Below are 13,594 nucleotides of genomic sequence, written 5' to 3'. Positions count from 1 at the left end.
TGCCAAATGGATTTAGTGCTGCTCTGGATGGAGAACTTAGTGCTGTGGGGACTAAGGTGTGAATTTACTGTGCTCTAACATGCTTTGCCTCCTTGACACTCTTTCCAACAAAAGACAACTAGGAAGTGTTTCAGTGAACCATTAATTGGCTTTCACCATTAAGTCTGTGTATGTAAGTGTGCACAAGTGCAAAATAACTTTGTTTTCTCTAAAGGTTTTTAAAAAGTGAGGGAATGGCTTAATTAATGTACCATGAGTATCTGCACAGGGAATTGACAGGTAAGAGGGTCTGTAGCATGTTTTTACCTATTTTTGTAGACAAGATCTTTGTTACCTTTCATGCATCTGAAATGGTAGGTGCAGAGTGAAATGAAGTTTTTTCTTAGCTGCAAAGTTGAGAAGAGGAGCAAGAGTAAACTTGAAGTATCAGCGGTGCCAACAGTTTAATTGGTGCTGAAGGCTGCCAGCATGTAATTAAGCCTGCCTGTCTGTGAAGGGCTGAAAGAGTTCCGTATGTATACCTAGAAGCAGCAGTACCGTCAGGCTTGAAAATTTGTTTCTATTCTAATATAATCTTATATTAGTTCAGAAATAAATGCATTGAAGAGTTTTCACTTAACAGGTGTCTTCTCAGTGATTGTCACACAGATATTTGTCCTTTTGTGTGTTTCTAAAGTATATTTACTTATTGATAGAACCCCAAATTAAGTAGGATGTCTCTTCTCTGTTGCAGTATATGAGCAATGTGGATTCATGGTGTAAAGCCTGTGGAGAGGTGGAACTTCCCTCAGAACTGCAAGATTTAGAAGATGCTATCCATCATCATCAGGGGATATATGAGCATATTACCTTGGCTTACTCTGAGGCAAGCATCTTCTTTGTTTCCTCAGGTTGCTGACTTGATAATATGGTGTAATATTAAGGTTGGGTCATAAACTGGCATTGGCTGTTGCATGATGTGTTAGTTGGAAACTCAAACGCCAGGCTTTCTCCCCCTAGTTTGATTCACTGTATTTTGCTGCTATTATTCAAAGTTAAAGTTAAATTTTAAGTCATCCTCCTAATCTTCTCAAAGAAATTTAAAGGCAAGATGAAACCAAACATGGTACAAACAATCCATGTAGTGTATTAAGTACGTTTAGTTTACAGTTGTGTATTCCTACCTTCTAATAGCAGTATGATACTGTCATTAAAATGTTTGAAGGGAAACAAGCTGGAAAAGTATCCCGTTGGTATGGATTGCTTTAAGTGTGTTTTGAAAATCAGTCTGTGAAACTGTCTGACAAAAAGGGCTTAACCATCTCAGGACATCATTTGACAAACCAGAAGTTATATACTTAGTTTTGCCAACCTTGGCACTTCAGTGAGCCAGCATGCCTGTGTAATCAGCCTTCATAAGATTAGCATATCCTATGCTGCTGCTCTGATCTTGGATTCTGAACATACTAGGGTATTTTTGAGAATGCTTTTTAGTATTTGTATTACTTGTAAATACAACTTAAATGCTTATTCTGAAGGTGTCCTAAAAACAATGACTGATGTATACATCATTTTTCTTCAAACTCAGTTCTCTTATGTTCTTCAGTTAACTTAGAGAAATCAAATGGGTATAGACTTCGCTATTAGCTCACAGGTATTTTTTGTATTACTTTGAGCTTTGGTTACCTCCCCCTCCGAGTTATCAGCATCACAGAATAAAACTATTTCTGGTGTTATATGCAACTGATTGAATCAAATAAAGCGGTTTCTGTTGCAACTTACGTGGAAATACGCATTTGATTAAATCATGGTATAAAATTATCGACACAGGACATGGACACAGGACAGCTTAGGCCACAGATTGCACATTTTAAAAGGAAGTGGTGTAGGAATGAAGTAACGTTTGCGATTTATGCTTGACAAAAAAGACAAAACTACTTTGTGATGAATCAACTCTGTTATGGGCAGTTGAATCTTACGTGTGGTCACGTTTCATTTAGCGGTAAAGGAATGTAAGGTTAGTGCTGATGATCAGTCCGTATTGTTAGTATACTGGATTTTTTGCATGCCTACCATCTTAGGGCCTGCGTAAACTTTATTGCCATTAGTCACAAGTCCAGAGTTCACAAGCTGTTGTCTCGTGTAAAACACATGCTGATATCCCTGTTCCTGTTACCATCTTTGTTGATAAAAGTTATGATCTTGCCACATGTTTTAACTCATTCTTGAGAACTTACGTTATAGGAAAGTTTTTTATTTTTTTATTGTAACCTTTGTTCATTGAGAGGATCCCCTTTTTAAATGCGAGAGAGAGCGACGTGGCATGTTTGTAGTAGGTGAGTGTGACAAGAGGCAATCTGCAGTGCATGCTCCATGAGAATGCAGCAAGGAATAAAAAGGTTTGGGCTGTCTGGAATAATTATAAAGCATTGAAGTTAAAGCATTGGGATTTTTGTTTGGTTGGTTTTTGTTCTTATTTGGTGTGTTTTTAAACAGGAATGTGAATGAATTGGAGTCTGCTGTTAAGTGTAAATAATTACTGTGGATTACTGTGGTAAATACTGTTTACTTCCTGGTGATGCATAATAAAAATAAATGAGATGGGTAGATAATAGGATTGCTCACAAACATTTTGTAAATTTATCTAGAGTTTCAGAGCTGTAGCTTTTGACATAGGCACCTTTCTTCTGATTTTAGGTTATTGCTTTTCCCCATCTGGTAAAGGAATAGCTTATTCTTTAGAAATCAGAATTTGTGCAGGAACAGTAGTCATATACGTATGTACAAGTCATGTTCCTCTGGACAGGTGGTTTCATTTCCTCTTATTTAAATGTGCATTTTTTTTTGGAGATCGATGGAGTTACCTTTCTGTGTAAAGATATTTTAGAACTACTGCTTATTATTGTTACATGTATGACTTCATTTCTGTTACAGCACAGATCTCCTTTCATTTTGTGATGAATGAACAGTTGGGAGAAAGGAGCAGTGTGGAAATTATAACAGTCATTTTTAGATTGTGATGTCTTAACAATACAATTTGGTTGCAAAGTAGAAGACAGAGTAAATGGTTTTAAGACTAGCTCTGAGTCTTATTTTACTGAGGATAATTGCTGTATACTACTAGAAAAGTAATTTATCTGAGTTTATGAGCCTAGATGACTAGTGTGCTTGAAAATCCAATAGCTGTGCCTTAAATGTTGTTACATATATCTAGCTGAAATCTCAGGGTAGTTATGCCCTGGGAAGGAAGAAAGTCTCACTGGGGAAACAGGCATGGTCATTTGCTTGTGAAGCTAATAAACTGATCAGATCAAGGGGCTTTCACATATTTTTTTCTAAATTTCATGGACTCTTGATAGGTAATTGAAGTCTGTTGCCTTCAAATATTTGAACGGCTTGTTCTAGATGATGGTTTGGGTATAGAAAGGGAATAAAAATCATTATTATAATAGCAGCTACTGTGGACTACACTTTTTTTTTTTTTTCTACCTGACTGGACTTTATGAGAGCTACTGTTTCAAGTGAGCTTCATTCTGTGCATTCATAGCTACTACTGAAATGAAAAAGCTTAAATGAGAAATAAACTCTCTTGTAAACTATTTATTAGAAAAGAACTTCCTTTCAGTCTGTTTGACTACTAAACAGCAGTCTTTAATTGTGCCTAAATTTAGTGAAAATTGATGAAAATAGCCATTGGGAAAAAGCCTTGGCCAATTTTCTGTTTGTGACATGGTGTTGATTTGACAGATTCTGACTGTTGTTCACATCCCACTCTTGTGGTTTTGGACGAATTTCCCTTCCTATTAGATGAGCAATTAGGAAAGTTTTTTACAGGTAGCTGAGTGATACCAAACTGTAACAGTTCTCTGAGCTTCATGCTAAAAGTGACGGAGTAGCTAACAGCAATGAAAAGTGCTTTCAACAGCCTTGCAAGTGTTAAACATCAACAGTGGCCAGATAAGGAAGGATTATTGCATTTTAATGCATGCACACTAAATGTTTTTGCCATGGTTTGAATCAGAGAAGACAGTAACTAAATTACTAGCATTCTTACAGCTTCAGTAGTTAGACACGTTTTGGAAAAGAACATATTGTGCTACATGGAGAGGTTTTAAGTAATTTGATCAGGTTAAGTTTGTCTTAACACCAGTTTGCCTTTGGCTTGCCAGTACCAGTAATAATCTGAAAGTTGTAAATCATGTCAGACGAAACTCTGTCCTAAGTCCATATCTGTTGGTCTAAATGCATTCATCAGATTAATATTAACTCATAGAAGGTAACTTCCCTGTTCCCCTTCACAGCAACATAGAAGAGAGAGATGATCCTGGAAAGACAGTTCTGGACAATTGTACAATTTTTGGTGCTTACTTGATGAGAGTGCTGAAGCTTAAAAGAGCTTCATAGTGAGATTTGACTGTTCAAAAAAAAAAAAAAGTCACAGTAAAGGAAAGGCACTCTTATCAAAAGGCAGGCTGTTACTTAGAAGAGTGCTGCTTCTTTAAATTTGCTTTCATAGAGTAAAGATATAAAAACGCAGTTGTGTGTTTTCTTTTTTTTCGTAGAACAGCTGCACATAATCACGCCTGGAATAGTAATAAAGATTTCGTACTGCTCCCCGAGTTCTTAAATCTAAAATAGGGAGCAGGGGAAATGAAATAGTAGAGTAGCGAGATTTTGGCAGACAAGTAATTCTTTGTGCTTCCTGGTGGTCAGGTGAGCCAAGATGGAAAGTCGCTGCTTGACAAACTTCAGAGGCCGTTGACTCCTGGAAGTTCCGATTCTCTCACTGCTTCTGCCAACTACTCAAAAGCAGTTCATCACGTTCTGGATGTCATCCATGAAGTACTGCACCACCAGCGCCAACTGGAAAACATTTGGCAGCATCGAAAGGTCCGCTTGCACCAGCGGCTTCAGCTATGTGTTTTTCAACAGGATGTTCAACAGGTAGGTTTTACTTCATGCTTTCTAAATGCATTTCTGTTCTGTCAGGTTGTGATTGGGTGCTGGTTGCAGTGACAGGTGGGTTTGATTGCTAGACCCCATGTTCTTTAATTCAACAATCAAATATATCCATGGGATCGATTGACTGATTCCGAGTTCTGTGTGTTAAGAGAGAAGACTTGCTATTACAGGTAGAAATTATGTTCATAAGTTAGCTCCACTTCATTTTCTTTCTGTTTTTAAATTACCTTCTCTTTTTTACTTGAATTCAGGTAGGATGACAAAGATTTTTATTCTAGACAGAGGCTGTTTTAAGTTCGTGCTGGAAGCTGGTATTCACATTCTAGGTAAAATTCTGGACTTGATGACAGAAAAGAGTTGTAGTAGTAACATGCAATAAATTGTGTTATTCTGTAACAAGGTTTTAGTTTCAAATTCTCAGGGATACTTTACAGGTGTGGTTTTTTTTTGTTTTTTTTTTTTTTTTTTTTTTTAGAACCTGAACATACTGTGTTAAATAGGCAGAATAATTACAGATAACATTACTTTCTGACATTGTCACTGTTTTTGAATTGATGGCTATTAGCTGCCATGTTTTTGCTATTATTACGGCATCCATAAAAGTTAGGAGTGAAGTACAAACATTAATATCTCTGTGACCTGGTTTTAGCTTAAAAAGGTAAAGCTGTAAAAAAAAAAAAAAAAAAATGTTAATGGATTTTTAGTAAACAGAAAATGTTTATTTTCGATGGCAGTTAACAGAGTTACTAGTAATGTATTCCTTGATATCTGTTCTATAAAAAGTAAAGATACGGTCAATACTTACTAATCATGTTCTTTCATTTTAGTGTGAAGGTGTTTACAGACAGGAACTTCTGAATGTGAATTTTAGATAACCAGTCATATGTTCTGTTAAAATAATCTTGTTTCTTCCAAATTAGTTGCACTTTAATTCAAATTTCATGTACTTACCTGTTTCATGTACTTAGACTGAGAAAATGTTGGGTGTAAGCAGTTGGGAGGAAAATAGCCTGGTTTCCATTTGCAGTCATCGACAAAGAGATTTTAATCAGGTAGGGGTAGGGTGTGTGTAAGCAATCTTGTTTGCTCGAATTTCTATACATAGTGCCTATCTTTTCCTGTACAATAAATAAAAAAGATTAAAGAATACTTAAACATGAAGTGTAAAATTATTTAAAACATTCATTATTTTTTAATGTTAAAAAAGGCAAATATTCAAAAGGCAAGCATTTTTCCAAATTCTCAACAGTGAGCTGTGACAAAGAATGTGGAAATGTGTGAAAAACGTCAGCTGACCAAAAAAATGAAAAAAAAAAAGCAGAGTTAATGTTATGAATGTCAGGAAAATCACTGAGAACCAATCTGAAAACACTCTTATGCCACTGTATAAATCCTAGGAGCTCCTCATCAAGTTTGTTATATCAACAGTAGTTAGTCTGGAGGGTCTGATGTTGGTACTTGCATGTGAATAGTCAGGGAAGTGGACTTGTCAAAATCACCTCTTACATTTAACAGCCTTCATTCTGAAGAAATTTTCAGATACAGAAATTAAAATAGTAGTTTGTTTCTCATATGGAAAAAGTAGATCCTCTCATCTGTAGTCTAGTCTCAACAAGAGTGGATTGGGCCCTGAAACTTGCTCAACTACCCTGAATTCAGTCAAGGGAGGACCTACTTGGACAACCAAGGCAAAGTGCCTCCTGCGGTTGTTTGCAGGGTGTATAATTCAGATTTCAGGCCTGTAGGTTAGGCTGCAGGCAGTTTATTTCCTGGGGTGTTCATTACATGCTACAGTGAGCCTTACTGTGCTGAGCCTACTCTTTGCTTTTATTATCTTGGGAGTCATAAAATGTTTATATGAAATTCTTGTTTTCCTCTACATCCTAATTCACGGCTCTGGGTGAAAGACTGAGCTCTGAGACTGCTTGTTTCTTTAAAGCTGGCAAATAACCCTTTGTCAGACTGAGGTCATGGTAGAGTCATGATCTGCTTCTTCAGCAAGGAGATGGACGTTCCTCCTCTGCCTAAGACCAGTCAGCTCTCAGAACCGGTGCGTTTAGCATCAGTCACAGGACTGAAAACACTGAAGTAGACAGCTTTACCTACTTGTATGACTTTGAGTATCAGGAATGCATTATCCAAGTTACACGTGCAGATTATGGGTATTCCAGAAGTTCTTGTTACAAAAAATTCAAGAAGGTTACTCTCCCTCTAGGTGTATTATTCAGTGCTTACTGGCTAGCGAAATTTCTCTTCCTTGTTATGCCCATTTTTTCTGTATGCTATGCAAGGCAGATCTTGCGTTAAGGTATCAAGATGACCTCTTGACAATTTGAAACTGCATCTTCTAGTGTTAATGTGCATCTCTATCAACCACTTCAGATTTAGAAGTAAATTTTATGTACAGAAATACAGCCCCTGGTTCAGCGAAGTAGAACACGGTTGCCATGCTCCTCAGTCCTTCCCTTAATATCCAGTAGCTGTTCCTGTCAAAGACCGTGTTGTCCTTTGGTTTATCCTTGTAATTGTCATTAGCCATCCACTTTAAGGATTGTGAAATGTTTCATGTGGAGGTATAGCTTTTTGTTACATTATTTCAAATTAACTATATACTGGCCTATTTTTGATGCTGCTTTTTAGTTGATCACAATGTGAATTATGATTAATGTTCCCTCTTGAAATACAGCTCATCATTCTCTAATTTCATGCTGTAAGACAATAATAAATCAACATCCACACCAGATAAATTCATCAGACAGTAGCCAGTAGCAGAGCTCTTAAAGAAAATGGCAAGCACATAATGAAGGTTCCCTGGAATAGTTTTGCTTTGGCAATTTGTAGCTCCCTTAGCTTTGAAAATCCACAGGGGGAAAAAAAAAGTGATCTTGAACAATAAAGATTCCTTTTTCTTGAAAGAGAAAACCAAAACAAATCTTACTAGATCATCTAATTCGTCTGAGCAATGTTAGCTCTTCAACTGAACACTCATTGACTCTATTCAGTGCATGAAATTACTTGGTTTTGAAGCGTTGCTTAAATGCATATCCAAGACAATTCTGGCATGATTATGTAGAGCTCCAAAGAAACTTTCTCAAATATCTTAGTTTTCATTTGCATGTTCTCTCAAGCTTGCTAATCTTTGTTCAAATGTTAATAAATTAATTTCAGATTGTCTAGCATGATTTAACAACTGGTGTGAAAATCTTTTTTCATCATTGTCAGGGAAGCTAAATGTAATTTTTTTCCGTGACAAAGTAAACGAAGTGTAGCCCTTTTCCACTGTTTATAGTTAAATAAAACACAGTGGCAAGTAACCAAGTTGCACTGTAAGTGAATTTATAACTGTCCTTTAGGATGAGTCAGTGATTTCCTCCTTACCCCTGTCCTGGCTCAGTTTTCTACCAGGTTAATGAAATAAATCGGTTCATGAAAGTGTTAAGTGAGTGACAGAGCTGAGTTGGAAGACAAATAGGCTGTGTACCATATTTTGTGGTACTCCTCCTTAGCTGCTTTCCCCCCCCCCCCCGTTTTGCTCAGCATTGGGACGGAGTTTTTTGTGGAGCTTTCCAAATCAACAAAAACATGATGGTGCTAGCTAGCTACATACACCAAGAATCATCTGTTAATTTCTTGGAGCAAACAGTAATGCAAGGCACTTGAAATAATAAAAATGATAGGTACCACATAAATTACATCAGATCTGAAAGGTGGAATGTGAAAACCTCTGACTGTGTTAAACTGCACAGAGTTCTGAGTTTCACATTAAATAGCAGAAACGTGCCAGGATATCTCATTTCTAGTTAATTTATATTACTGCCAAAAATTGGATGCTAATTAAAAAAAAAAAATTAAAGCTGTTGCATTCAATTGTTGAAAATAATCCTTCTAATATAAAATATGCTAACAAAATTATAATTTTATGCTTAAGAATTGACAGGCTTACTGAGTGGAAAATATAAACGTCACATCAGGAAAGAAAAGGAAGCAGCTCTGACAATTCTGATTTAAAAAAAAATAATATTTTTTTTTAAAAAGCAGACTTCTAATAGAATTGTTGTATGTGGTTTTATGGTGCTAAGTCTTAAAAGGTCAAAATGAAGATAATGTTTCTGGTATAGAGATACTGTTTACACTCATACAGGGAAAGCTTTAGGGCCTGAAAAACAACGTTAGTGGCTTGCAAGTCAGAAATTAGTAAAACATACATGTAAAAGTTTATTTAAATCATGTATTTATTACGTCCCCACTGACCTTGGATGTCGTCTCTGTCTGTTCTGGATAAATGTGCTGTTTCTTCCTCCTTGATCTGCCATCCACACAGACTGAGTTTTTTGTTTTAACAGTCATTTGTTTCAGTCTGGACTAATGAAGGGCGGGTCAAGAATGCTTTCTAGTTTCTCGGCATCAAAATACTACTGATTTCACTGCATGATTCTACTGTCGCGTTTGGAGGCGGTGCCAGTGTGAAATAATTGTTTTGGGGAGAGAGTTTTTGCACATTTTAACTACTTGAAGATTAGAAATTCCAAGATTTCCTCCCTCCCCTTCTAAATTTTATGTCTGGAAAATAGCACCGAGTAAAGCAGTGGAGATCAGAAAAATGTAAGTGTGTAAAGGAGCTAAAGGGAGAGTGGGGAGGGAAGGACTGGATAATAATGTGGGAAAAATTGGTGAAAATGAGCATGTTGAATCTGCAAAAGATCAGCTGTCTATCATTTATTTCTGCAAACAGCATATCCACAACGTATATTGCAGCCATCAATGATGATTTTGTCAAGATGAAGCCATCTTTCCATAATAATTACTACTTTTAAATATTCTGTATCAGTGCTTTAAGGATGAGCACTTTTCTAGATCCTATATTGGGCGTAAGGATGATTCTGCTGAGACTGCAGTTACAGCTTAATTGCAATTTACTAAAGCAGCTTGCAGTAGTTGAGAGTAAGATTATTCACCCTTTCAATGAAAATTGTTTTAAATTCCTGTGTATTACTGCGTTACTGGAGTGTATTCCATGTGCTTCCAGTACTAGTAGACAAGTTCTTAGTGGGTTTGTATGATATATAGGATAATTCTTTACCTCTTCCAGGAGGAGAGAGAAAATGCATCATTTAAGTTGCAAATGCCTAATATCAGTGTCAACTAATGGTATTGTCCTTTGGGCAAAGTGGTACGTAGGAGTTTTCAGTGATGGGTAAGAGAATGCTCTTACGTCTGAGTCTGTTTTTACATGCTGTGAAATTTCCAAACACAGTGCTACCTCAGTTTTGTTAAGAATCAAGGTAAGAAGGCTGAACACTAATAAGATTTGTATTCATACTGGTTTCATTTAGGGGCAGCAGTGCCTCTATAGCTTACTGGTTTAAGTTATCGCCTGTGTACTGGATTTCTGTGGCAATTTCTTCTCTTGAGAATTTAAATGAGCATTATTTGTCACAAAATGAGTTCTCACTGTACTGCTTTTTGCTTTTCATCCAGGTTTCTGGGGCAGATTTTGCTGCTGATTTCATTTGTTAGCTTGTAAGTGTCAGTAGTCCCTAGACTCTAGTCTAATTCTCTCATCCAAACATGTCTCTCTTCAGCTCTTTTTAGAATGAGAAGGGCAGAATGGTGTACTGAAACTAGTCAAAAGCATTGGTAACATAAACTTTACAGATGACTGAGGCCATGTTTGGCTGCTCCTTCTACCTTCTTCAATCAATTCTTACACTTGAAAGAATCAAGTGAAATTGTACATTGAATGAAAAAACAATAAGCATTCATTTGGCAATATTTACGTGGAAAAACAAGCATGTACATGCCATAGATATTCAGTGAAGTGATGGTGATTTGCGATGGCTGTACTACATAGTACTATGGGATTGTTTGTTGTCTTGAAGGTGTCGAGTGGACAAGGATTTGCAAATGAAAAAAGATTCTGACAGTCAAGATAAATGAGAAAATCACACGACATGATTTCATTTTGTGTACTAAAGAAAGCATGGCTGTCTTGTACGGGAATAGTGTGTGGGATTGTATGTGTATCAAATAGAGCCATGAGTGATGTTGCAGGAATAGTTCTTAACTCTGTGATTGTACGAAAGCAAGAAAATTATCTTTCTCTTCAGTTGTACTACATGTCAAGTGCTTTTAGTACGAGGCAAATACAGTGTGTGTGGGGGAAGCACCCAGTTCTTTGAATCAGAGTTAAGGACACCAGTAGATGAGGAGAGATGGTATGGGGTTCTGGCAAGTTTATTTCAGAAGGAAGCAAAACATTACGTTTTTAAATTTCTCTGATTGGAGAAATGGGTTGATAGGAACCTCATGAAGTTCAAAAAGTGTGAAGTCCTGCATCTGGAGAGGATTAGCCTCAGACACCCACCCAGCTGGAAAGCAGGTTGGTTGAAAAGGAGCTGAGCATCCTGATATACATGTACACCAAGTTGACCATGAACTAGCAGTGTGCCCTTGTCACAAAGAAGACTAATGGTATCCAGGGCTGCTTTAGGCAAAGTGCTACTGGACTACCATGAACAGTACCACTGAAGGACCATGGAAATGGTGAAGGGACTGGAACATCTCTCATGTGAGGAGAGGCAGAGAGAGCGGGGACTGTTCAGCCTGGAGAAGTGGAGGCTCAGGGGGGATCTCATCAATGTGCATTCATACCTGAAAGGAGGGTGCAAAGAGGATGGAGCCAGGCTCTGTGCAGTGGTGCTCAGTGACAGAACAAGAGCCAGAGGGCACAAACTGGTGCACAGGAGGTGCTGTCTGAACGTCAGGAAACACTACGGTGTGAGTCACTGAGCACTGACACAAGTTGCCCAGAGTGGTTGTGGAGGCCCGTGGAGACATTCAGAAGTCTCCTGGTCCTGGTCCTGGGCAAGTGATTCCACTTGAGCAGGGGCTTGGACCAGATGATCTCCAGAGGTCCCTTCCACCCTCAGCTACTCAGAGATTCTATGATAAAGTAAAAGAATGCTGGAGGTGAATATTAAGTGAAGCATTCCACACCTCTTCATAAATACTGTATAAAAGCAATTAGCTGACTTAAAAAAATTACTCATATGGAGTTGTTTTTAATTCTGAACAGCATTCTTGAACCTCAGAGTATCTTCCAAAGAATAAAATACCATATGCATGCTAGTTTAATGAAGGAATTAAAATATGGCTAAGATGTATTAATTTGGAGAGAGACCAGATGTTTTTGTTCATTCGCTCATCAGAAACTTGGTATGTGTGCAGTAATGCTTTGTGTTAACTGGCAGGAACTAATTGCATGTACAACTTACTATTTATAAAGCCGTCAGACCAGTCATTGTGGTAGAAGCTTTAATGTCCTTAAAACGTCTTTCATTCCTCCCATTTTCTGCTATGGAATTTACAATACACAGTTATGTCTATCTGATGTTTTGGGGAGATACTTCTGTGGAACTGGGGCAGAATTCTTCATGTGCTCTGAATGCAGACGTCATTCATCTCATGAGGATTTCAACTCAATTATATTGTGTTAGTTAAAAAAAAAAATACTTTTCTTCTTGTCTTCACAATATGCAGTAGGAGAAGCAACTGCTCCTCTAATATAAGACATTACTGTTATTCACCAGCATTGTTTGAGAATGTGCAGACTCCATTAGCGTTACATTGCAGAAGAATGTCAGCTGAAGGCACAGGCTACAGAGAGACAACTCACCAGGGGTCTCGCCAACTGGATCAGATTTGCTGTCAAATTTATGAATGTGCAGAAATTACGCTGTCCTTGGTAGACTTCAAATGCATCCTAAGTCATACAATTTACCTACTTTCATCTAGTTTGGGCCTTCATGAAAGTTCATATGAGTGCTCATAAGAGGATATAACTAATGGCTTCTGATGGCAGTACTGCATTTTAATCCATCAATACAGTTCCTTATATGCAGTCCCTTTAAAGCTCCTTAGTTTCTTGAATAGTTGTCTTTTTATCACAACGGTTGTCTTTGTATTGCAACAAGATATTCAGTGCATTCATTTAGTTTTTGTGTTTTTCTTTTGCACCACAGGTGTTGGATTGGATTGAAAACCATGGAGAAGCCTTTCTTAGCAAACATACCGGAGTGGGGAAATCCCTTCATCGAGCTAGGGCATTGCAGAAACGCCACGAAGACTTTGAAGAGGTCGCACAGGTAAAAAATAAAAAAAATGAGACTTGCAGTACTGTGTGCTTGCCATTGAAATATATGAAAACCTTTTGCTCTGGAACTGAAGGGCTAGACAGAGAGCTCTACTACTACTACCAAAAAAAATCCATTCCAAGAATGGCCTATTTTGTTTCTATCACAAGCTTTTATTCATTTACCTTCTGCACTCCAGCTTCAGTAAGAAAAAAAATAAAAAATCCACAGTGTTACAGAGAGTGGGAGCCTTGAAGCCTGAAAGAACTGCTATTATTCTTTTATTTTCTTTATTTTCACTTAGTTGTTTGAAAGCATTCCTTAAAAAATAAAAGGGATAAAATGAAAATCAGGCTTCTAAGAAACCAGGTGCGCCAGAAAACCCCTTTAGGTTATTTGCTTTGAATGCAGTTGAGTTTGTATATGCCCTCTTGTTTTGAATGACTAATACCAGTGTTTTTTCTGTGGGAAGACTCTAGTTTTAGCTTTTAGTGGAACTGATGATATAACTTCAAAACACA

At 37.4% G+C, this 13,594-nt stretch overlaps 1 protein-coding gene across 3 annotated transcripts in view; it reads left to right on the top strand.

Moving 5' to 3' along the window:
- TRIO (trio Rho guanine nucleotide exchange factor) overlaps positions 1-13,594 on the top strand; it is a 243,511-nt gene that overhangs the window by 93,712 nt on the left and 136,205 nt on the right. For all 3 annotated transcript variants that reach the window (XM_084511132.1, XM_084511133.1, XM_084511134.1), the window contains 3 exons: positions 734-865; positions 4,693-4,923; positions 12,963-13,085. In XM_084511132.1, the coding sequence (XP_084367258.1) occupies positions 734-865; positions 4,693-4,923; positions 12,963-13,085 (486 nt within the window). The remainder of the gene's footprint in view (positions 1-733; positions 866-4,692; positions 4,924-12,962; positions 13,086-13,594) is intronic.

Source organism: Aythya ferina (assembly GCF_964211825.1).
Source record: "Aythya ferina genome assembly, chromosome: 2".
NCBI lineage: Eukaryota > Metazoa > Chordata > Aves > Anseriformes > Anatidae > Aythya > Aythya ferina.
The sequence above is the reverse complement of the archived record's forward strand: the minus strand, read 5'-3'. Positions and strand labels throughout refer to the sequence as shown.